This window comes from Podarcis filfolensis (assembly GCF_964270895.1).
Source record: "Podarcis filfolensis genome assembly, chromosome: 12".
In the NCBI taxonomy this organism is placed as follows: domain Eukaryota; kingdom Metazoa; phylum Chordata; class Lepidosauria; order Squamata; family Lacertidae; genus Podarcis; species Podarcis filfolensis.
The window spans coordinates 44,195,539-44,220,002 of NC_139614.1; the positions used below are offsets into that span (position 1 = coordinate 44,195,539).

At 41.1% G+C, this 24,464-nt stretch overlaps 1 protein-coding gene across 4 annotated transcripts in view; it reads right to left on the reverse strand.

The window, feature by feature from the left end:
- Nucleotides 1-9,753: 9,753 nt before the first annotated feature.
- Nucleotides 9,754-24,464, reverse strand: part of WDR37 (WD repeat domain 37) — a 55,547-nt gene continuing 40,836 nt past the window's right edge. For all 4 annotated transcript variants that reach the window (XM_083579828.1, XM_083579826.1, XM_083579829.1 and 1 more), the window contains 3 exons: nt 14,951-15,085; nt 13,846-13,960; nt 9,754-13,115 (listed from right to left, as the gene is read on the reverse strand). In XM_083579828.1, coding sequence (XP_083435954.1) covers nt 12,984-13,115; nt 13,846-13,960; nt 14,951-15,085 — 382 coding nt within the window. In that variant the 3' untranslated portion in view covers nt 9,754-12,983. The remainder of the gene's footprint in view (nt 13,116-13,845; nt 13,961-14,950; nt 15,086-24,464) is intronic.

The following is a 24,464-nucleotide window of genomic DNA, read 5'->3' on the forward strand; positions in this document are numbered from 1 at the left end:
TCATCAGCTGCCTCTTAGCCAGCTCTTGTGCATTCTTTAGCCAGGTTAAAGAAAGTGTTGCGTTTGTGTTGAAATTCTCCCCCTGTTCACTTCAGCGCAGGGGTGTCACTGTGACCAATTAGCAAAGAAGAAAGCTGAAAACATTCTCAGCCTATTTGTGGTCCACTGCTCTTGGTGTCTGTCATTGTTTTGTGGACGGTTGTTTTGCTGAGGAAGTTAGGGACCATGGACTAAGAGCATCCTTTGAAAGGGACTAGTTTGGGGCCAGTTTACTTGAAGGATGTCCTTAGCACATATAGGCTCGATGTGAAACTGGTGCTTTTGCAAGTGCCACAAAATGGGTGCCTTTTAGCTAAGTTTAACTCAGAGTAGGTCCATTGAAATGCATGAACATGCCTAAGGTCCATTAATGTCAGTGTGTCAACTCTGAGTCGATCTTAGGCCCAGTCACTCCATGTTTAAAGCATTCCGACAACACTTTAAACACGTCTTCATACCCTGTAACTGTCCCGGTGGGACATCGTGCAAGATCATGGTGGCCATTTTGGGCACTGTGATTTCGGCCCCAATAAAAGCGCGTCTTTTGGGTTCTCGCGCAGGTCAATCTGGGAATGTTGCCCATCAGAAAACTCTGACACTAAACTTCCACTGCCTTGCAGCTGCACTCATCCTTTCTAAAGGATTTCAGAGTAATCCCTGAGGAAAAATCCGTACCTGCTGCCTTGTAGGACACCTTCAGGAGAAGAAAAGGTTAAGGAGCACACCCAACACACAGCTGGATCAGTGTCCCTAAAACAGTTGGGTGATGCCTTGTGATTCTTCCGCGATTTGACTTCATCCCCATAGGCGCACTCCATTGTATCTCAAGACAGACAGATGGCAACAACAACATTAGTCAGAAACCTGCATTGTACAGTTATTGATGCATGCTTTAAAAAACAAAGCTTTTTGCTTAGGCAAGCCATGTAATTTTACAATGTACATTTTATTTTTTTTTTTTTTTTTTTTTTTAAATAATATTTATTGAAGTTTCCAAAATACAGAAAGAGAAGAAAAGAAATTATGAAGATACATTCAGAACCTTATTTTCAAACATCCACTTTCTGGGACTCCCCCCTTCCCCCACCCCTACCGTATTCCCCTTTCATATTGTTGTTTCCACAAGTTCTGTTTCTGATTTAAAGCACAATTTATATACCCCATTGTTCAAATTTAAATTTATACAAACCTTATGCAACACCCTTGATAAAAAAAAGCAAAAGATCTCTCCCCATAGCCCGCCCCCTTTTCTTTCCACAATGTCCCCCTTTTTTCCCATTAAAGTAAAAGCACACAGAATAAAAGTATAAAAAAAATAAGAAATATATTAGAAAAAAGAAAACCAATTCAGAAAATAGTTGCAAGCCTTTGGATTCTAATTCTCCCTCCCCTTCCCCGGTTTAATTTCCCTTATCCTCCAATCTATGTTTCCAGCCTGGAAGTCTTAAGTCCATCAATCCCATTTTTCCCCCAACTCCTTGCAGAATTATTTCCCATTTTTAGGATTACTTTTTAAAAATTAATTCCTAAATCTTTAAAAATGTCAAATTATAAAATTCCCCCCATTGTTCTTTCAAGGTTATAGTCCAGCTTCCTCTTGTTCCGCTGCTAAAACTTTCTTATTCAGAAGTTTAGTAACTCTACATGGGTTGTTGTTATTCAGGAACAAAAACTTGCGTTCAGTCCCTTCCTTCTTCAGTAAAGTATTCTGTTGTCTCCTTTTAGTCTAAACACCCTGTAGACGAGATTCAGTTTCAGTTTTGCAGCTTTCCCAGGAGATAACCAGTTCTGTGAAATTCCGAAGTGTTGTATTTTTCCCGGCTTACGCCCATCTTTGTAATGTCCCGAAGCTCCTCTAGGGGGGTTGTTGTAGCTTTGTTTCCAAAAATCCGATTGTTCTCCGTGTTTTCGCCATTTTGTATTCAAGTCTTAACAAATTATATCAAGTTGTAACAAATTTGACCAGCAAGGTCCTTGTAATAAAATCCTCTTTAAAATTCCGACTTTGACAGCTACTTTGACAGCTGTCAAAATCACCGGCTCTTTTCACCAGGCTCACTCCTCAATCGCCCCGGTTCCCAGGGAGGGGGGTGCATTTTCCTTCTCCTTCAATTCTTCCTCCAGCACAATTCTTGTACTTTCCCATCATGGAATTCTTGATTTTAGCAAAGATACCGTTCTTTTTGGGCCTTGGCTTCCCAATCCTTGTTTTAAAATGTCTACAATAGGGAGGGGGACTGACTTCCTTTTTAGATCCCCCCCCGCTCGTCTCAAATCCAAAAAATTTTTCTTCTTTTAAACCCGATTTCCAATTTACTCACGGGTTGTTGTTAAAAGTCCAAATTCTCAATGGAAGAAGTCAGCGCTCTCCGCCGGATGGCATGCGGCTTCGCTCGGCAGGGGTGGCAGAGGACTCAAAGCACCACGCTTCTCCCCGGCACCCGATCCGTAGCCTTTAAAAAGGCTCCTTCACGAGTCGGGAGGGCGCTAGCGGTGCTAGCCGAGTCTCCAAGTCCACGGCCCCCGTGGCCGTGGTTTCTAAGGGTCCCCGCATCGCCGGTGCGGTAAAACCCAGCCCCTGCCGAGCCGGCTCCCTCCGGAGCTCGGAGGGAGTCCGCCATTCGGCGATGGCGCCAACCCGGAAGTCCTACAATGTACATTTTAAACATAAGTCTGATTTTATCTATATTTTAATAAGTTGATTGTGTCTACAATTTTAATGTATGTTTTTATCCCTTTTTAAAAAAACAACAACAACACACAATAGCTTGTATTATTTTATGTAAACCCCTTCATGAAAGGCGTTAAAGTCTCTCATTGTTCAGTACGCTGTTTGGTTTTCTGAGCAATTTTTCTCCTATAATCCATGGCTTATATTAGGTTTTGGGGGTTTTTTTACATTATATTACTGTATTCTATGCCTTTTAACATTCCATAAAGTTTTGAAGTTTTAGTAAGCTGCCTTGAGGTTTAGGAAAGGGTACAGCATTATTTTAAAAGTAAAAGTTACAGCATGTTCTCTTGGTTGTTTTCAAGGTAAGGGTTGATTGAGGCATGTTCTCATGCAAAGCATCTGTCTTGACAGAGCAAGAATTACGAATGAATGAAAGCAAGTGCATTGTTCTGATGATGCCGTGAAGGCACATAAATCCTAACCCTATTCACATTTTAGTCTACTAGACAAATAATCTCTAAATGTAGTCTTATACTTAAACACACACGCTTTTTTCCTTGTATGTCTTGCCCTGCCCTCTAGTGGAATTTAACACTAAGAGCACCTTATTGTGTGAAACTATTCTCACACACCATGGTTTGACACAAGAAAAGGTTGCTTGAGATCAAAACAGGGAAGAAACAACAGTGAATGAACAGCAGAGTGAACTTGGCTTTCCAAGGAAGGAAGGAAGCACAGCTGCGAAACAGTTGAGATCAAGAAGGCTGACCGTCAGCACATTTAAGAAAACCCTCATACATGTCAAGTATTTTCAGAAATCTGCCACGGATAAGAGGTATCTCGGAGGCAGAAAAGCAATATGCTGACATATAGTTAAGTGGAATTGAGGTGCATCTGATGAAAGCAGAGCAAAAGCAGGCACATATGCTTGTATACACAACTCAGAAAGACACACACACACTCGAGGGCAGCTGGTTAGAACGTAGTGCTGATAATACCAAGGTCGTAGGTTCGATTCCCGTAAGAGACAGCTGCATTGCATTGCAGGGCGTTGGACTAGGTGATCCTCTACAATTCTAGGATTCTGTGATCCAGAGGGGCACTTGGGAAAATTTCCTCTTCTTCCTGGAAGATGTCCCTGAATTGGGATAATTCCCCTTGTTTGCCCAAATGGAGAGGCAGGTATGTGCACATGTATAAACCCCTGACTTTCGTGTGGCCCAAATCTAGCCTAGTGTACATAGTGAACATCCATTTGGTCCTCCCAATTTTGCTTATGGACATTGGGCCGGAAAAGGTTCCTATCTGAAAGTTTTTGCCTCTTGGCTGGGATGTCTTGCATTTCTCTACCAGCAGCAGTCAGTGACACAGAGCTCTGGATCAGAGCTGTTGTGAAGATGGGACTCTTCTCTGGAGCTGCCTAAAGTTTTGCAGGTGTTAAGATTTAGGACCCGTGTGCACTTTCTCTTCCTAGTGGTGTGTTACCCTTAAAACACCCAGCCACAAAACCAGGCAGCCTGGATTTGTTGAGCAGAAACACAAGACACCAGGGACTGACGGCTGACTGGGTCTATAGGCAAGCACAGCGCTAACGACAGATGTTGTGTCAACTTCGCAGCGCAGGCCTGCCAACGGATTTGCTATTCTAGAAGCGGGCACAAGCAGCCATGCCAAATTTCCTGCGGTTTAGTCATATGAAGCAGGTTATGAAGCATCAAAACCAGACAGGCCTCCTAATTCAATTCAGTATGATGGAAATTGGGCTCAGGAGTGGGATGACTTAAGGCTCTAGCCTTAAGCAAAGATCCTTTCCGGTTCCCCCATAGACTCTTCTCGGTTAACTCATTTTCCTCTTCGTGTGTTCCTGTATTCTAATTGAGATATGGATGCTATTCTGTATCAGGGATGAATATGGTGCCCTCCAGCTGTTTTTGGACTGCAGCTCGTATCAGCCTCAGGTAGCACGGCCAGTGGTGGTGGAGGAAGTTGAAGTTCATCAATATCTGGAGGTCAGCATGATGAGCACCCCTGTTCTGGACTGTTAATCTCTCAAAGGGATGGAGATTCTTATCCAACCCCAACTTCTCTGTAAAAGGAGAATGGCACAGATTCAACCCAATAGCATTTCCAGCTAAAGGATCCCAGAAAGGCTGGAAGAAGTCTCTGTCCAAGATGTTAGAGAATCACCACCAGTTATAGGAGGCAGAACTGGTTCAGTGGTTTGAACCTATCTGTGTTCCTTTTGTGATAATTTTTTTTTTGGGGGGGGGTAATTGATTTGTTTTGTTTTTGTTGTTTTTATTACGGTTTGTTGTTGTTGTTGTTGTTCCTATCTTGTATTTTTATGCTGTGAAGTACCCTGAGATCTACGGATGAAGGGTGGTATACAAATTAATAAAATAAAATAGAAAGGGAGCAATGGCTTTAAGCCACTCAAGAGTATTAGCAAGCACAGCTACAAGTCTGCTTTAGTCCCCTCTTCAGCCCCTGAGCCAATGGACACCATCTGCCTTGTGAGAAGGAAGAAGAGAAGCGAGGGAACATCCAAACCTGCAGTCTGGACCTTCTTCATCCCCTCCCCACCAGGACCTATTCCATATCACGTTATTTATTGTACTATTTTAAAGTAGCACACCACTTTGCATGCCAATCTTAAAGCTCACACAAATTCCCGGAGGATATGTCTACCAATGCCTGCTAGCCACAATGGCTATTTTCTACCTCCATGCTGGAGGCAGCATGGCCCTGAACACCAGTTGCTTGGAATCACAAATGGGGAGATGGCCGTTGTGCTCAGGTCCTGCTTGCGGGCTTCCCATGGGCATCTGGTTTGCCACTGTGGGAACAGAGTACTGGAATAAATAGGCTTTGATCCAGAAGCACTCTTCTTGTGGGTTTATGATGCATCTTGGCTGCAAGTCCTGGAGGACCTGCTCCCTGCCTTGCAGGTCATTTCCGACCTGGTCTGGGAGGACAGGACTGACTCCAGCTGCAAAAGCTGAGGCTGCTGAACAGACTCTCGCTGGGGTGTTGTTGGGAGTTTTTTGTTGGGAGGGGAGTTGTTGCTGGGTAGTTTTTGTTTTGTATATTTTGGATCTTGTGGAAATTGTTCTGTTTGGTTGTGTATTTTTAAACATTTTACTTACTGTTTATTACTACTTTAGTTATATTGTAGGTATGTATTTTTTTTCATGCCTTGAGCATGATTTGAACTGTGGAAAGGTGGCATACAAATAAAACGATATATGAATGTATGTATATAAATATAACTCGGCCATCTGTCTAGGCTTGCTAAAGTCCAGCATATGAGAAAAGCTTTTGCAATGTTATGTGTGGGCTGAAAATATTAGAATGTAATTATACATAACTCTGTTCACCTCTGGCCCTGCATTATTCCTTCACTCCCCTTCAGTGCTCTCATCTTAATACAGCTACAGAGACCAATCATGAAAAAACTTTCCTTGCTTATGAGCCATTCGTGGTCAAATGTGTGACCCAGTCATTCCTTTGTTAATCCTGTTATGTTACTGACATAATTATCTCCATAAGAATCCTCTTTCAAAGATTACTGCTTACAGGTTGGAGTCCTGGAAACTTCCTTTTCCAGGCCTTCAAATATACATTGGAGTTGGAACTTTTCTCACTTCCTAAAACATGCCTCCTCCCCCATGGCTCTATTGCCACATTTTGCCAGCAAACTGCAGACTATCATGCAGCCTAAGAATCATCAAGCTTTCTCAAGCAAAGGAATTTCTAAGCAAGCAAAATAACAAGAGACTTGGCCTTTGTCTCATTCTCACCAGACCTGATTGGCCTTTTGCCCTTGGGACAGTGGTGGCTGTTATTCATTGCAGAAGGGACACCACAAGTGGATGGAGCCGGAACCAAAAGCAGGCAGAACCAACACTTTCTAGTTTTGTTGCCCTCCTCCTCCTCCTCCTCAACCAGTTCTACAAGGGCAACACATATGCTAAGGAGGAAGAAACTTACAGCTAGTCTCACCCCCAGGACTGGTTGTAAGTAATGGTGTAGGCAGGTGGGGCTGGTTGAGCAGAGACTACGGTTAGTGGGGCAATGCCTCAGTTGCTCACATGGCTCAGCCTCCACTACCTTGGCACTGTGATCTTACCTGGACTTGCATCTTCCAAGGAACCCAACTATATCAACAGCTGCCACCTTCAAGCTGGTACATAACATGGTCTCTTTCCCCATTTGCAGAAGTTAGAACCAAGACATACAAAAATAAGAACTGTGTAAGAGCTCAGCTGTATGGTAACAGATCACAGAAAGCAAGCTACACCACATCTGATTAATTCCATCATCTCTCTGGTTTACACAGCAAGTACACCAAAATTCCAAATTCCCTTTTCTTTGTGGATTAGCAGCAGCCTTGTATTGTGCTATACATCTTCCTCCGAGATTGGTTCCATTAAAAAAACCCTTTGTTTTCCTTGGCTTCTGATAAGTTATGCTGCAAAGGTGCAGATAACATTTCGACAAAGCTAGATAAGAAATTAAAATCAGATTAAACCTTATTCCATCATTTCACTTTTAAATAGCAAAGTGCGCCTTCTCTGGGGATGTTGTCTTAGCCTGTGAGAAAGCCAAACATTAAACAATGTAGTTATATTAACTTATTTACCATCCCCGCTTGCTGGCATTTCTTTTGTTTGAAGAAGCACACAGAATGTCAGAAAGTGGGAACTTAATATATTAGTAGTCTTACAGTAGAATACCATTCAGGAAGGCAAACTCGACTTGCATTGACAAACCCCAGCTATAAACTGAGTACTGTGCCAATATTTATAATTCTGTACCCCAACATGCTGAATTTTGCAACCTGCATAAATTTTGCAAATAAAACATACCTGAATCCTTTGTTGTGGGTATTCTGCTCACGGAGGTGGGGAGAAGAGGCCACACAACTGGCTTCTCTTATTTCAGCCAGCATCACAGATATGTACATCTTCTCAGCTGTAAGGACTAGGACAATCTTTCCCAACCTGATGCTCAATGGATGTTTCAGCCTAGAACTCCCATCAGGCCTGACCATTGGCTTTGCTGGCTGGGGCTGATGGGAGTTTAAGTTCAAAAAATGGGGGGGGGGGCTCATCAGTGAGAAAGGCTGGACTAGGAACTTGCTTTTTTTCGAAATGAAATTTGAGATTCTTAAGATGCTGAATCTCCCCTCCCAATATCGTATTTTGCATATTTGCTTTGCTTCCCTCGTGCCTGCCCATCCACACAAACAAAGTACCCTGGTTATAACACTTGTTTAAATGTCCATAGCACGGCCTGCTGCAGTCACTCTGGCCAACCGTTCACAGCACTAATAAGTATATTTAAGAACAGCTCTTTAATTTTCGTTTGCTGGTGGATAAGTCCTTATAAGACAGCTTGGCTGACCACCACCCCATTAAGTGGTGCTATTTTATAGCAGTGCAACCAGTGGAGTGCTATGTGCAGGATCCATTTTGCACAAAACTTTTAATCAGCAGATGATGCTTATATATCAAGAAAGTCTGGCTTTACATTTAATATTGTTTATGGAGCACGATTACTGTTTTAAAACGTAATCACTTCCACCTTTGTTTAGGTACAGTCACAGGGGACCACGGTCTTCCCATTGCCACTATATCACATCAAACCCCTACTCTGCCTTTAATACAGCCTCTTCAACTTTTAAGCATTACACACAAGGGACTTCCATACTATTTGGAGTTGGTACAGTGGTGTTAAGAAACCTGACCATGTCAGTATCTGCACATTTCCCAATAGCCCTTATGGTTCGTGAGTGGCTAGACACCTGCCTGTAGATTCCCCCGGCTGTTTTGGGTTCTTCCTCTCAAGCCTACATTACGTCCTCTTAAACAGAAGGAAAGAGGAGCAACATGGTGTTCCATTCCCAATTCCATTTTCATGCTCGCAAGGATTCTTCTGTGAGAAATGTTTAACTCCAATAACTTAATATGCCTGGCCTCGCCTGTGCTGCCTGACAAACCCATAGCATAAGGCCTTCAAGATGCTATTGATGACAATTTTGCAAGAATATTTCAGGAAGGATGTTAACTATGCAAGATGTTTCCATAGCAATCCTAACACTTCATTTTTATATGAACGCGACAATCTTTGGATCACTTGTCAATCTTGACTTCAGCTTATTGTAAGCTGTATCCGTTATTTCTGCTCAGCCTGTAGAGTGTTTCGTGATACTCGGAGGACTGTTGTATCAAAATAAATTGTACTGAATCTATGTTTTGACTCGTTTCTTTAAGCAAAGAAAAATCAATTTAACGTAACACTGGGGAAACAAGCCACATGGAGGATGTTCATAACCTGTGTAGCAAGATGCAATTAAAGATTTGCTTGCACAGAATAGGGTACGAAATGGAAACGTACAAATACCTGTCAAAGCCACTTTTAAGTTATACACTTCAAAATGTAGGGTGCATTTTGTAACACAGAGAAGTCCCATTTCCTACAGCTAACTTGGCTTTCTTCCTGCCAGCCATGGCTACAACTTTTTCAGACCCAGGAACCACCTTGAACGCAAACATGCCATATCTTAATTTTTTAACCATATATTTTTATGATGGTAGAGTTCCTGTTGTGACCCACCTTAGATCAGGCCATAACCCCATCAGCTGAGGACCATTGAAAATGACAGCTCCGCATCTCATTCTTGCATTCTTATCTGTAATGTCTAGAAATATGCAAAATGTGATTAACCTCAAGCTGTGGATTTTCCTGACCCATAAGCAACAGCTAGTTAGTGGAACCGCGGTAATGAATATCACTGTGTTGTTTCTAATTGTTATAGATAAGGAGGAAAAGGACCCATAGGCTTGTTTCTTCAGCAGCAGCCCCTTGTGTCTGAACATCTAGTTCCAATTCAAAGAGCAGAAGAAAGGGGGGGGGGGAATTCACCCGAAATATATTGGGGAAAATTCCACTTGGCTGCTTTCACTTAGGACATAGAGAGCAAGGTGAGACTTGCACAAATCAGGTCATTTAGAGCTTATTAAAAACGCGCATTCGGAAACAATGCTGAATGATTTAATGGCATTTTCAAATTGCAACAAAGACACACATTGAACATCTAAAAAAACACAATCAAATCACGAGAATATCAGTAAACAAAAAAACAAGTGGTTCTACACTGACATACGAGTACAGGATTTTCTTCCTCTGCGGAAGTTGGTTTTCAAAGACTTAGGCATCAAAATAAGATTCTTCCAATTTCTGAAATAGGTACAGATGTTTTCATTTTTAAAAAAATGATGTGCACTGTTTGAAGACCACATATACACAGAGAAAGACAGACAGACACAAGTCTTTGTGATTTGCCCAGTGATACAGCGATCTTATGCAAAACTAAGTTTCAATACTGAAAATATGTAACAGTCACTTTCCTTCTATGTGAAATGCAAGACATAATTAAATCGATACTCACAGCAGTTATTAGAACACCTGTTCATTATCATGTGAAGACCAGAAAATGTGAAATGTATAATTGTTTTCACTGCTACCATTCATCTACTGTTGGGACAGGCACCTGTTGCCTCAACACAACACTTAACTAACTTGCTCCTTTCAATGAAGCCAAGACATGTGGCTGAGTGGGAACAAGCATGTAGATACCTCTGCTACAGGAGGTTGGTCCTTTGGTGATATATAAAGCTCAGTGACAGCGGGCATCTATTTCACGCTCCACTGTTGTTATTTCATATGTATTTTTAAAATGTAAAGACTCCATTCATATGAACTGTCCGTGCAACTGGCACCCATCATCTCTCACTGAAGGTGGAGAGCTATGAGCCCAAGCCACTCAATGGGTGGTTCCCAAGTCAATGAGACCACTGAGAACCCAAGCTCTACCCTAAGGCAGGTCTAGACATTCTAAAGGAGTTTGTTGCATTCAACTGAAATGCCTGCAACACCCATTAGCTAGGGAGCATGTAGGCAAAACATTGTCTTTTAACAAAGATAAATAAAGGAGTGATGTGGCAAGATTGCTTCTCTCTACACTGCTTCCCCATCCAGTCACTCTGTGACAAGACCCAAATAGAAGCACATGCTGCAAAACGATATAATAAAACATGCAATAAAGCCATCCACAACTCATTTGAGTTTTGCCATCGAGTATGGGTAGAGGATGACCCAGATTAGGGAAGCAAAAAGTGGTATCTCTTATGGATTTTAAATCAAATTCCAAGTCATTATTTACTTATCATTATACATTTGATCATATAATCACAAGCCTCAGTCATTTACTCGTTCCAGGCTTTAGTGCTACATGACAGATTCTTTTGCCCCAAACAGATCAAGCTATTCACTTATTATATGTTTCTTGCATTAATTCTCTTCTCCATAAACTACTTTAACTCCTATATGACATGCTATAACGTTATGTCTCAACTTGCTATGATTTCAGCACTCTCATAAATGGTGCCTCCACTCTCTCCCCTAGATTCAGCTTCTCAAGTTCCTATTGGACAGTGCTATGGAACACAATAACTGGAGGAGGAAGAGGAGAACTGATCAAGGAAGTGTAACTCAAAGTAATGTAGGGGAATTAATTTTAAACCTTTTATAAGCAACCTACATTACCACTTTGATTATTTTGGCTCCAACCCTGAGATGTGGACAGACAGTTTAGAGAAGCACTGCCTGCCCTCAGCTGCAAATACAACATCTATGAAGGAGTCCTAACGTACGGTCTCATTAACCTTCTTCAAGACAGTTGGCTATCAGAGGTGCTTGGGAATATTAATCGCACATATCAAGCTGACAACACAACTTAGGAAGAGCAAAACCCATCTAAGGGCCGCCTGTCGAATGGTGTGAAACAACACAAGGACCTTCCTTCCAAGTTAACAAGTTACGTCTTGACAAAGTACAACCTTGAAATTTGGTATGATTGTCTTCTATTCTTTATGACAGCACATTGGAATGAGACCCAAAGTGTGTTATCAAGGTCAAACAGCAAGATTCATAGTAGCCCCACATTCATTTTTGAGGTAGCACACTTAGTTGCAATGGCCAGGATCCAAAGAACAATGTTAGCATGACCAAGGGTTGGGGCATGTCCAACGAGCTTCCTTACTTTTGTCCTTGAACAGCAGACCCGCTCCCAAGCACCATGCCATATTACAATCTGCTTCTGACAGGCCACTTAATTTCAATAGCGGCTTGCCACATTTATTGGCATGTATAACTAGTCTGATCTTTTGGATCTCTGGCATAGTGTTGTTGGCCCAAAAACAGAACGTTGATGGGAGAGGTCCCATTTTGAAATATGTTAAACACAGGTGCATTCTTTAAAAAACAACAACCAAAAAAACCCTCAAGATTTATTCTTTTTTTATAATAAAAAAACTTCACAAAATGTAGCAATGTAAATCCTTCTTAGATATAGGCCTCACATTCTCTAGGAAATTTCATCTGCCGCTTGTGGTTTATAACAGCTGCTATAAACTAAAGTGCTTAAAAACTTGCTCAGATTGCCGTGATTATAATATTTTGTAGTTTGCAGTTATGTAAAATACCAAAACACAGATTGGTGGCTCCAGCCAACAGGGTAAGGGTGAACCAGTTAGTTCTTGAAATGTATAGGAATATACTCAACATGGCAAACCAACATTCTATGCCCAATGCTTTAAAAAAACTGTATTTTTCCCTTAAATTGGGAATTGAAATAAATACTCCAATAAATAAATACATTGGAGTGCTCAAATCAGACTCAAATACTACATTGGAGTGCTCAAATCAGCAGGAGTGCTCAAATATAGATGGGAGGGGAAATCTCCACCATACTTCTGAAATTCACCCTTCATCTTAAGTTTAGCCCTATACGCTCTTTAATCACAAGGCAGATATGTAAAATGATGAGGGAAAGGCAGACTATATATTCTTCACAATAAGTACACAGAATTCACATTTAAGTCAAACATAATGCCCTACTGTTCATCTAGGCTGAATAACTTATGAACACTTATATGCTCCATAGGAAAGCCATATATCCTTCTACTCACCAGTGGATGCCAAGTTATAAAAGTCCATATGCAAGAATCTAGCTTCTTTGAAAAGGTCACATATTTTTCTGTACATTTCATGCAAACTGTGCACAATGTGATAACAACATTTGCAACACACTCCCTTTCAAGGTGCACCTTTTATGTTAACAGCAGACCAGCTTACAGGAAAGTCTGCACAAAAAAAGTCTATGGCAACAAAACTGAGGGGTCCGGGGAAGAATTCTTTCAGCATCTCATTTTTCCTGAAGCAAGGCAGGAATATTGATGTTCCACCCAATAGCCTGCCGATCAAATCCACAAGTGAACAGATTGCAGATCGGGTGGTCTTCACTCCATGCTGAACAGCAAACCATTCTTCTATGCCCCTGTGACAACAGAAATGCCTGTGTTAGAATATTGGCTCCCCTACCCATCCCTGCCTCAAATCAGCCACTTCCCCCTTCCACCTCCAACATTTCAGGATGAAAAGGAGAAATGCAGGGAGGTTCTGAAAGTTCTTCATGATCCTTTTTCACTCCTTGGCATCTCCAACTCTGGGGGTGCAAAAGAGGTGGGGGAGGAAAAGGCTTTCAAAGTTTCCCTGCACTTCTTTCCACCCTCAAGGTTGGGAGGTGGAAAGGGAAAGCAAGGACTTACGGTGAGTTACAACCCCTCCCTATGTAGCAGCCCAGATTCCAGTTTATCTGAGGGAAGTACTGGAATGGAAAACACTCATTTGCTTCTGAAATAAGAACCTGAAGGCCATGGTTCATTTCTGCGGGCCAATGGTCCCAATCGAAAAGAAGGTTCTTACTGGTACTGTGAAGTTGCATTGTGAAATCTTACTGAGATGTTCCTAGGAAGCAGTTCATAATGAAATGAATAATAATCCTGCTTTAAAGGACAAGACTTTGAACTGGGCTCAGAAACAGGCTTAATCCAAGGCAGTGTTTTACACTAACAAGCTGTGTTCAATATATGCAACTTGATGACTGTTAAAGACATTATCTTTGGATCAGGTATTCTGCTATCAATATTTCTAATTATGCATATACACAGAGAAAAGAGGTTGGGAGCAGGGATCTTTCTTACATATAGAACTCAAAATTCTGGTACCTGTCTGTTGCTGCGAGGGAGCCGTGCTAATCGCACTCCAGACATGTCAAATAATCTAACCTGCCGGTTGTCATGTGGAAGGGCAATGATTCTTTGGCCGACACAAACATTAATCCTGCACAGGAGAGATAAAAATAAGCTAGGGAGCTTGACAAATGAGAACCGACAGTTGTTCAAGTTCACTGAAAATGATTTAATTGGAGGTTTATCTTGTACACATTTCCCGCAAATACATATTACTTTATTTTTGCAACAAAATCAAGTACTGGAAAAACACTTGTTTCTAAAGATGACGATGATCAAAATTCACACTGCCGCTGCCACCACACACAGCAATGTAGCAAGAACAGGCTTTCCTCATGCACACATGAATTTACTTGGGTTTCCTCATGCACACATGAATTTACTTGGGTTCCCATCACCACCAAGAACTAAGGAACATTTCAGAAGGTCATACATCCAAATAAAATGCTTTAGCTGAATGAACAAGAATCTTTGGATCTAGGCCTTTGGACACAGGCCTGTTACATAAATTCAGTTAATTGTTCATGAAAATTCAAATATTTTCAGTCGTGCAAAACAGGTTAAAAAAAAAATTCTAAGATGCACCAGAATAAGAGGCCTGAAATTGGTTTTGCTTTGATGTCCAAAGAATGGTCCAAAGACATATGGTAGCTTTAGGTCTAGAACCAAGCTCTCCACTCAAATAGCTAATGCTTCAGACCAAATGCTCTCTTTGGGATACAAAATCAGTAACTAGTCCGTCCAACCCAATATGCAAGTGGGATCCCCACTAAGAATTTTTAACTGATTTGCATGCAATACTCCACCTCTCTACAATTCTCTCTCTTTGAAGAGCCCAAGTGTCATGGGCACCACCATTCTGAACATACTATAATAGTTTCTGCAGAAACTAGGCCCCATGACTAAAACAGTACCACTGAGATGTCTAATCAGAGTTGTTACTTTGCTGTACATGTACATCATTAATCCCAAAGACATAGCACCCATTGTGCCTAGTCTAGCATTAGGAAAAAATAATAATAATTCATGAAAACCAAGCCAATACCTCCTATATTTAACCAATTGGACTGTTTGGGCTTACCTGTTCACTGCAGAATCTGTGCGAATAGTGGCAATAGGCGACCTCATATTTTTCAAGTCCCAGACTTTCACAGTACGGTCATCACTACCCGAAACAACATTGTCTCCCACAGTGAAGACAGCTGAAGTCACAGTGCTTAAAGGGAGGGGGGAACATTAGAGCCATATTAGCAGTAGAGCCATTATTACCTAAAACAGACATGACATTTTTCACTTTTACAATACAACATTGTTCGGGGGGGGGGGCGTGGACAGAATCAAACTTTAAATCCAATGATTTTAAAACCCTAACAAGTGAATTACTGCTGGAAGCACAAAGTTTGTTGCTAAAAACTGCAGGGCACCGAGATCAATCAACAGCATCCCTTATCAAACAAGAAGTTTAATATTTTTAACATACGAGTACATGTTAAAATAAGGCAACTGATCTCTTCCACAAGAGAGGAGACTTCATAAGATATATAAAAATCACCCTTCAGTCATAAGGAAAAAGTGGACGTCATGTTTCTGTGTTATGCCTACTCTAGATCAATATTTTTTAAAAAATAAACAAATGCCATGTTTGAATTACTATTAGCAAATCAAGGATCAGAGGATAAAAATATGTAACCCCAGAAACCAGGAGCATGTTATCTATTACATCTGAAAGGACAAAGACCGAGGTTTTAAGGTATTGCTTTAATTCTAGTCTACAAAGCCTTGAGCTTGTTTCCACCTACACAGCACGCTAACAAAGCCTTTCTTTCCCTCCCCTGGTTCATTACAGTGTGCTTCTTAGCTCAATTTCTATGGATCGCATTTAATGACCTATCCTGTATAGCTTGAGGGTCATGCACATCAATTGCTCAGATTTTAGTAATTTTAATTTAAGGTGTCAAGTTGCTCCTGTCACTTCTATTGTACTGTGAGAATTTGATTTCATGTCCTATTCAGCCTACTGATTGAGATTAGTATTACCCAAGTCACAATGGACTAGTATGTGCAGGCCCTCTTAATTTAAATTGACATCAAATTAAAGTCTAATTAGATCCAAACACCATTTTGTCAGTGGTACGAAGTTTTTTAATGCTGTATCAGAGTGCCACAGGGTAATTATGTGGCAAGAACTAAAGGTCTTCACTTGAGCTTTCCGAGCCCAATACCCAATTACAGATGCCTATGCGCCTGACCTACTGTGGAGGCACAAGCAATTAAGAACAGCCACAGAATCTATGGAAGATCTCCACTTACCATACACATTCACAGCCAGGAGAACGTCTTCGTCTCCCAAACTATATGCATTACATACGGAAATAAGTCGTGCAAGCGGAGCATTTCACTGTTCCACAACGTATGACAATAGATTTGATTCTTTCATCATGCATTAAAATTATTCATCTAGTTAAGATTTAAAAGCTTGTATTTTCGAGAAGCGATTCAAAGCTCTCTGCTTTTCAACTTCTTCTGCTCAAGGACCTGAACACTCCCCCCCCCCCACTTGTTTAAATTTGCATCTCAAACTGCATCCCAAAAGGTTACAGTATAGGTTGCATGTGTTGTTGTTGTTGTTGTTGTGTTTGAAAAAGACAGAAAAGACCAGAGATTAACTCTTTACTAGCAGTACCCTTATCTTATGAGTGCTAGATAAACGAGAAGATCAAACACAGCTAGTATAAAGATTTTGTGCAGAAGAAGTAGATTTTTAAAACGTGTAAGATTGCATTATATCACAAGTCCATTTAATCCAGCACTGCATGCTCCATCTGTTAGGCGGTCTCTCCAAGGTCTCTGAAAGAAGCTTTCCTCATTTTTGCTCTCTGAGGCCCTGTTTATCCAGAGATGCCAAGGACTGAACCTTGTGCATGCTAGAATGGATGACTGCCATAATTCAGTGATTTTCTCAAATGTCTTGTATGTATATATGTATGTTTATTCAATAAGATTTCTTACCCACCCTTCACCCTAAGGATCTTGAGTGGGTTACAACAATAGAATATGCAATTATAAAAATAACTAAAACCATTACAATTATAATGCACATCAAACCCCTTCCAAACGGAATGGAACGGAACAGCTGAATTGGATCTAATCAGATTTCTGGTTAAATCCCCTCTATTTCCAATTTGTGCTTACCACTCTCCACCCGCTATTTCCTTGAAATTCTCCATTGGGCAAATGTACAACAATCATTTGAACCTCTCAGCAGCTTTCGATATACCCTATGGTCATATCACTGAGTGAAGTGCTGAAGTGTCATTCAAATGCAAATTACACTCTGCTCTACCACTTATTCTCAACATCTGATCCCCGGGAGGCAGTAGAGATGGCAACCCAATGTCTGGCATTAGTTCAAAGTAGATTGGTGTGAACAAGAGGGAGATGCTGCTATTCAAGAGTGCTTAAAATCTGTAAGGGTTATGTGGCCTATTCTAGGTAAGGTTGCATTCGCCTTAAAGGTCTGGGTGGTTGGTTTGGGTGCTCCTTGGTGCAATAATTTCCTCACATATTCAGGTGAAGAGGACTGCCTTTTGCCAACTGGCTTACAAGCCGTAACCATTTCTAGAGGAGACAGGCCTGGCCTCAGTTATCCATGCCTCAGTTATCGAAGCTAGATTACTGCAATACTATTGATGCGCAACTGCCTTTAAAAGATAGTCTGGAAACTTCATGTGATGCAAACCTCTTTACAGTAACATACTAAAACCTATTAGCAAATAGGAGGGCACATGGCTGGCTTTCATTTCAAAGTTGAGAGAATACAGTTACATTGATTTCAGATACCAGAGTAAAGTCTCAAGAATATTTATTCACCATAAATACCATGTCTTAAGCTAGGTGTGATATGTGTATGTTGATTTGGCTGTAAATGTGTGCGTCTACTGTACATTAAAGGGTCTCATTTTGAAAAGGAGGCTTTCAATAAGTATAACGGTCTGTTAATAATTATTACTAAAAGCTGAATAACCTTGAAGGATGTACACTTTGTATTTCTATGTAAAAGAAATACTTCCCAAAGCACTCCCAAATCTTCATGTATGAGCTTTGCTTTTATCCAAAAACTGAACACCAAGAAAATCTGTTTTCCTTGCAAGCACTTTGGAGTAAATATAGTCTTTAAGAATAATAAGAGTAATAAGCTGTAACAGGAAAATCAAAGTTTCTTATGGATCTTAAAGACTAACTCAATGCACTAATGCAATTTCTTTTAACTAGAGAGCTGGATTAGTTAAGTCATTAGAAAGATAATAACGCCACATGTAGTATCATGGAAGCTGCTCTGTAACCAGCAAGAGTTGGCTGTTTTTAGTCTTACAGCTCTGGACATGCTGACACCTAGTGACTTAACTCCTAGGTGTCATGGGCTTTGAAGACACTCAAACTCTGGATGCAAGGGAGAAATGTGCTAAGAGGAAGGCAAATCCACACCGTGATCAACTCCCACCAGGAAACCAATGTCCCCACTATGGAAGGACGTGTGGCTCCAGAATTGGCCTCCACAGTCACTTACGGAATCAATTGTTAAAACCGTGTTTATGGAAGACAATCTTACTCGGCTATGAGTAATCGCAGAAGAAGAAGAAGAAGAAGAAGGAGGAGGAGGAGGAGGAGAAGAAGGAGGAGAAGGAGGAGGAGGAGGAGGAGGGAGGAGGAGGAGGAGGAGGAGGAGGAGGAGGAGGAGAAGAAGAAGAAGAAGAAGAAGAAGAAGAAGAAGAAGAAGAAGAAGAAGAAGATGATACTTAGCCATAATGGTTAGGCTCTAATGTTTCTGAATACCAGTTGATGGAAACCAAAGGGGGGAAAGTGTTCTTGTGCTTGGGTCCTGCTTGAGAGGCCATAAGAACAGGATAGTGGACTAGTTGGCCATTGGCTTGATCCAGCAGGCTCTTCTTATGTTTATTTCACTTGATTGGATGGCTGCATGGGTAGCATAAGAATATGTTCATTTTTAACCTCACTCACCTAATAAGAGTCCCCACTACCACTTCCCTGTTCACTTCACGCATCTAATGAAGTGGGCTCCTGCCTACAAAAGCTTATGAACCAATAGATTTGTTAGCCATTAAGGTTCCAGCAGACACCTGGCTTTAAAAAAATTAAAATTGTATATACTCATGCACACAAACACCTGCCATGAATTATTTCAATGAGCAGGAAACATTCTCACAGATTGTTCACTAACTGCATAAAGACATCGAAGCAACCCTTTAATTACCATGCTCCTTTATAAGCAGTCTGTCAATTTAGGTCCTCCACAAATGGCACCTCATGGCACAACAACACACTAGGAACCATCATTTCTTGTCCCAAACCTATTACAGCTTTCAGCTTGTTTAACAGGTAGCTTTCTTTGACATTGGACTACAAGATCACCATTCCTGCAACAAACAATACAGGAGCAAGGCCAACTTTTACACATATGGACAAAATTGGAGGCTTGAACTATAAAGTCAATGGAAAGCAGGGGGTTAAGTAAAGCACTTGATTTAACGTGTGGAGGCTTATTAACAAAACACATACTGCCCAAAGCTCAATCTTTGCCAAATCTGGAACATTTAAATACAGAACTGGGGGAACAGAGGGTAAATTAAGATTTCCCCCACTTTCTTCTCACTCAATGCTGGGTTCTCTAGCAACCGTGGCAACTTAAAACGGTGGTTAACATCCCCTCGGCTAAATTAATGAAAAATGTCAACAAAAGATCATTAAGACTCTGTGTTAATGGAACGCTAAAAGGCATTAGGCATTTCATAACTCACAAGTGGGTGACAGGTATCTTTGGGCATAAAAAAAAAAGTTGGCAAAGAGACAGTAATCTTACGACACCCTTAAACTGTGGGTCCCCCACAGGGAACTTGGTGTGCTACTACCATTCTCTGGAAAAACTTCAGACTCTGCCAAGCCCCGGCAAAACTCATTTATCTTGTCGTAGAGAGCAGCCGAGCATACACTTCCAGCTGACAGAGTGGCACTTTTTCACCACACACCACTGCCTGATCTGGAACATTCTGCTCCCTCCGTGGGTCTCAATCAACGGAAATACTGTAATGCTAGCACTCCTCATTAGGACTAACAGCTGTCTCCCCAGTCACACAGAGACACAAAACTGTTTTGCATAACAATCTGCTGAAATTTCACACTCATGGGGGAAAAAAATATGATGCAGAAAATGCTGGACCATGAAATGCTGATGCGGTGTGCTGTTTGGAACCGCTTCAAAAAAATTAACACTGCAGTGCCCATTTCACTCACACAGCATGATATTTTAGAGAGGGTTGCTGGTGCATTGTGGGGGGGGGGGGGGTGGAGAGAAAACCAGATAAATCCATTACATTCTGGGAAGAGGTATGCCTGCTGCAAAATGCTAACATGTCGAGGCAGAGATTGCAACTGGTTTAAATGGTAGTTCGTGAATAATTACCATTTCCCTAGCATGAAGTAATCCTTATTGATCAAATGGCAAATGTTAGCAAAGTTAGCCATTCAGAAACATAATGCTAATGGTGAAGAATACATGCAGAAACATTTGGCTGGCGGGCGGGAGAAACATGAGGACGAACTCTGAGTGGGGGGAAGTCAGCCTGACCAAGTTGCCAACCATCAGAATATATACCCCCACCCCACCCCCAAATCATTGTTAAAATGAATGGGGGCTTTTGAAAACAAGAAGCTCCTATGTAAGTTGGCTATATTCTGTTATCAAAGGACGCAGTAATGGTGAGGAATGCACAGGGCTACGCCATCGCTGATGAAGCATTCTAGGCAGATTGGTAGATGTGGACACATATGTCCTATATCTGACACAGCATATGTAGAGAACCAGTAACACGAGGCCTACTGTCACCTATTCCATGGAAGTGAAATCACGACTGGGTGGGAAGAGATGTGGACCACTGCCATGGCCTCCCACTGCTCCAGATCCTTCTGTGGCCAGTTAGGTCAATACATGTGTACATGTGTCAAAGCACATCCAAAGCCTTGCTGTTGTTATATGCATGGATACAGAGGAAGAAATGGGATTTAAATGTTGAATATCTACCTCCGCATAAATTTAAGCTAAAGGGTTTTCTTTCCAAGAATCTAAGAAATGCCAAGGTTCCCAAAGTCTCATTAGGATTTTACTTACAAGCTACTATACCGTACAGACCAGGCAACTGTTCAAGATAAACTGAAACATGTATGTGTCATTAAGGAAAAACACCATTCTTCCCTAACTACTCCTATCACAGAAAAGATTTTTCACCCCACAGATAAAGATGAGTAACTCACATTTTGTGAGGAGGTCACTGCTTTCAAACAATAATTCAGTCTTAAGTACACATGCACTTATGTATTAGAGTATTCAGTGAGACCAAGTGATTATATCCAAGATCAGGGCATCAATCTTGCATTTCTCTACAGTGTACAAGCTTCCTGGCCTACAAACGAATGTTAAAATGTTTGCAGAAGCTTATGTATGAATTTCCCTTTTCAAAGCAACTAAGCCTGCAATCATAACCACACTTAACTGGAAATAAGCCCCACTGAATTCAATAGGACTTACTTCTGATTAGAAATGTTTAGGATTGCAATGCAAGTTCTGATTCCAGTTTTGGTTCTTTCTTAGTAAACATGCATTAGTAAGATGTATTTTTAAAAAACAAAATCTCATCCTGGTATCCTTATTTTCTAGCAAGAATAAACACAGCTGAATTTTCTTAGCCTTAGTCACACTCTCCCTTGCAAACACCCTCTTATTATCCAGTGTTGAAAAACTTGCCATGTCAAGCCTTGTTTTATATTTTAATCCTGAAGTACTACATACACCAGTATCATGTGGAAGTTTCCAACCATCACTTTCTTACATCAAGTGTCACCAAGCCACAGAAGCAAACATTTTCTACCTACACTTAATCCTTCATGCTGATCTTTCTTATCTAGAGAAAAAAAATATGTGTTCCTAAAACACACAAATTTAAGCTAAGGCACCCGCAAAATCCTACTGGAAAAAACAATGTAGCTTAAATTTTAAAAAACTAAACCACAAACTGCTTTGTTTTATAGTCTACATAGCTAAGCTTCCCATTCTTTATAGAAACTGCATATGCCTGAAATGTTAAAGATAGTGTTTTTTAGGTTTAAAAACAGAATTAAGGCGCCATCTGCTGGAACATATCCAGATTATTCCACCCAGATTGGTTAACTAATTTTTAACCACAGCTGTAGAAGCATAGCTTGCATCTGTAAATCAAAAAGCTTAAAATTGTGCAGTTGCCTACTTGTCTGGGGCAGCAAACCTGTCAACCCTACCTTTCAGAACAAAGAAAACTGCACAATTTCACAGAAGAAACTGGATGAAAGCACCTAAGGCTGCCATAGATCACTTAGGTTATTATTTGTTTAATGTACCAAACGTATTTTGTGTTATCTGCTTTTTTACAACAGAAAATATATATGCACACACATTAAAATGGAGTAAATAGGCACAGAATCATCAGACTGGATCCAAAGAACTGTGAGGAAGCAAAAGCTGCTCTGCAAATACTCAACGCGAGGCTTCACAGTGCAACATTGACACAGGCAAGTTCAGCTTCCACTTGTGCTAGATTCTTTGTCTTTAGTTTTACTTTTCTACATGAGGTGTGAAACAGCGCTTCTGTCACTGGGAAGTGCCATCCATTTGCGGAAGGGATCTAATCAATTAGAGATATAAATATATCCAATATATGTAAAAACCGATAGATCTTTACTATCTAACGGAACTATCCCTTTAGAATCAAGAGATGCATCTTTAATTAAAAGGATGTTCCTTCATTTTAAAAACTTTTAAAAGAGTTACAACTGATTTCATAAATTTAGTTTGAAAATAGAGACCTATTGAATGTGCTGTATTACTGCACCCTGGAGAGGCTCAAAGAAAACTTATGAACCTGTCTTTTATATACCATCTTTGGGTGTGAATCAACTACCATGTAGCACGTAAACATAAACCAGCTCAGTTGTTACTTGACCCTGGATTCTGCCTGGGATGAGAGCAAGCCTCAAGTGTACATGTTCCAGCCATCATGGGAGGAAATAACTCAACTAGGCAATCTAGTGTTTATTTCCACCGAAGGTCTTCCTGACCCCAAGAGCTAAATCTTGTTAAAAAAGTTTTCAGAGTGCCTACGTACACACTGAGCTGTACACCATCAAGTGATAACAGATGAAGAGAAAGATAAACATAAGGATGTATATCTGAATCATGAGGATGGTGTGTAGGACTTTTCGCTTGTAGACTAACATGACTACTCCCTGTTTAAAGGCAAATTCCTAATTCACTGATATAGTGGGCTACAGATAAAGAAGCAGACAGCCACGAACAAAATGAAAGAATGTTGTCTGGAGATAAACAATCACTAAAGTTACTGTCAAACTATTCCTTCAGGTGATACCAAATATCACTAGGCTGCCAATCCATAGAAAGTGTTTGTCCTGTATACATCTAGTATCTTGATCATGCATACAATACAAATTGTTTCCTTGGTAGCTTCCACTTTACTGGAATCACTGGAGGGAATTTTGATGTTACTAGCTCAAAAAATGCAACAAGCTGTGCTTTTCAAGTAGGAATTTCATCTGATCGGGGCAGGGGGGAGAGAACACTTTTGGAGCACTGACATAATCACTTGCTTATAATCACTTGTAGCTTCTAAGGAAACCAGCTTTTGAGACTTTGCTACAAATGTTATTTTCCACCTTCACATGCTAAATCTCATTTTTAGCCTGCCATTTCTAGAGAACCTTAAAGAGTTACCATAGTTTTCGCTCCATAACACACATTTTTTTCCTCCTAGAAAGTAAGTGGAAATGTCTGTGTGTGTTACGGAGCGAATGCTTCCCTCCTCCGTGGCTCGCTTTGAAACAGCAAAGCGGGAGAAGAGCCGCTGAGTGGGGAGGAGAGAGGGACAGAGAGCCTGCTTCTTTAAAGGAGCAAAGCAGGTTGGCTCCTTTAAAGCAAAAGGCTCTCTGTCCCTCTCTCCTCCCCACTCAGCTCGCTAAATAGCACTAGCGGGGGGGGGGGGAGGGAGAGAAGCAGAGCCTGCTTGCTTTAAAGGAGCAAAGCAGGAGAGGAGAGGAGCCTTCTCCCCTTAAACCCCTCTTCTGCATTATTAGCAGCATCCTTCTCCACCCACCCCACGCGTGTTCCTTGTCCCTTGAGTGCTTTTCCTTCCCTCCCCACTTAAAATGTGGTTACAAAGCACAGATCCACATGGATCCTCAGGATTTTTGCACTGGGTCACCCCAAATTCACCATCAGATCACATAGCATGTCCATGGCTACAGTTTGCACCAAAAAAATCATGCACCCACTGTTGCCTGGGGCCGCAGTGGTGCAAAAACGTGGTTACAAACATGGATCCACATGGATCCTCAGGATTTTTGCATTGGGCTACCCCAAACTCACCGTCAGATCCCATGTCTGTGGCCACAGCATGAACCACAAAAATCATACATCCACTGTTTCGTTTAGAATATTTTTTTTCTTGTTTTCCTTCTCTAAAAACTATGTTCGTGTT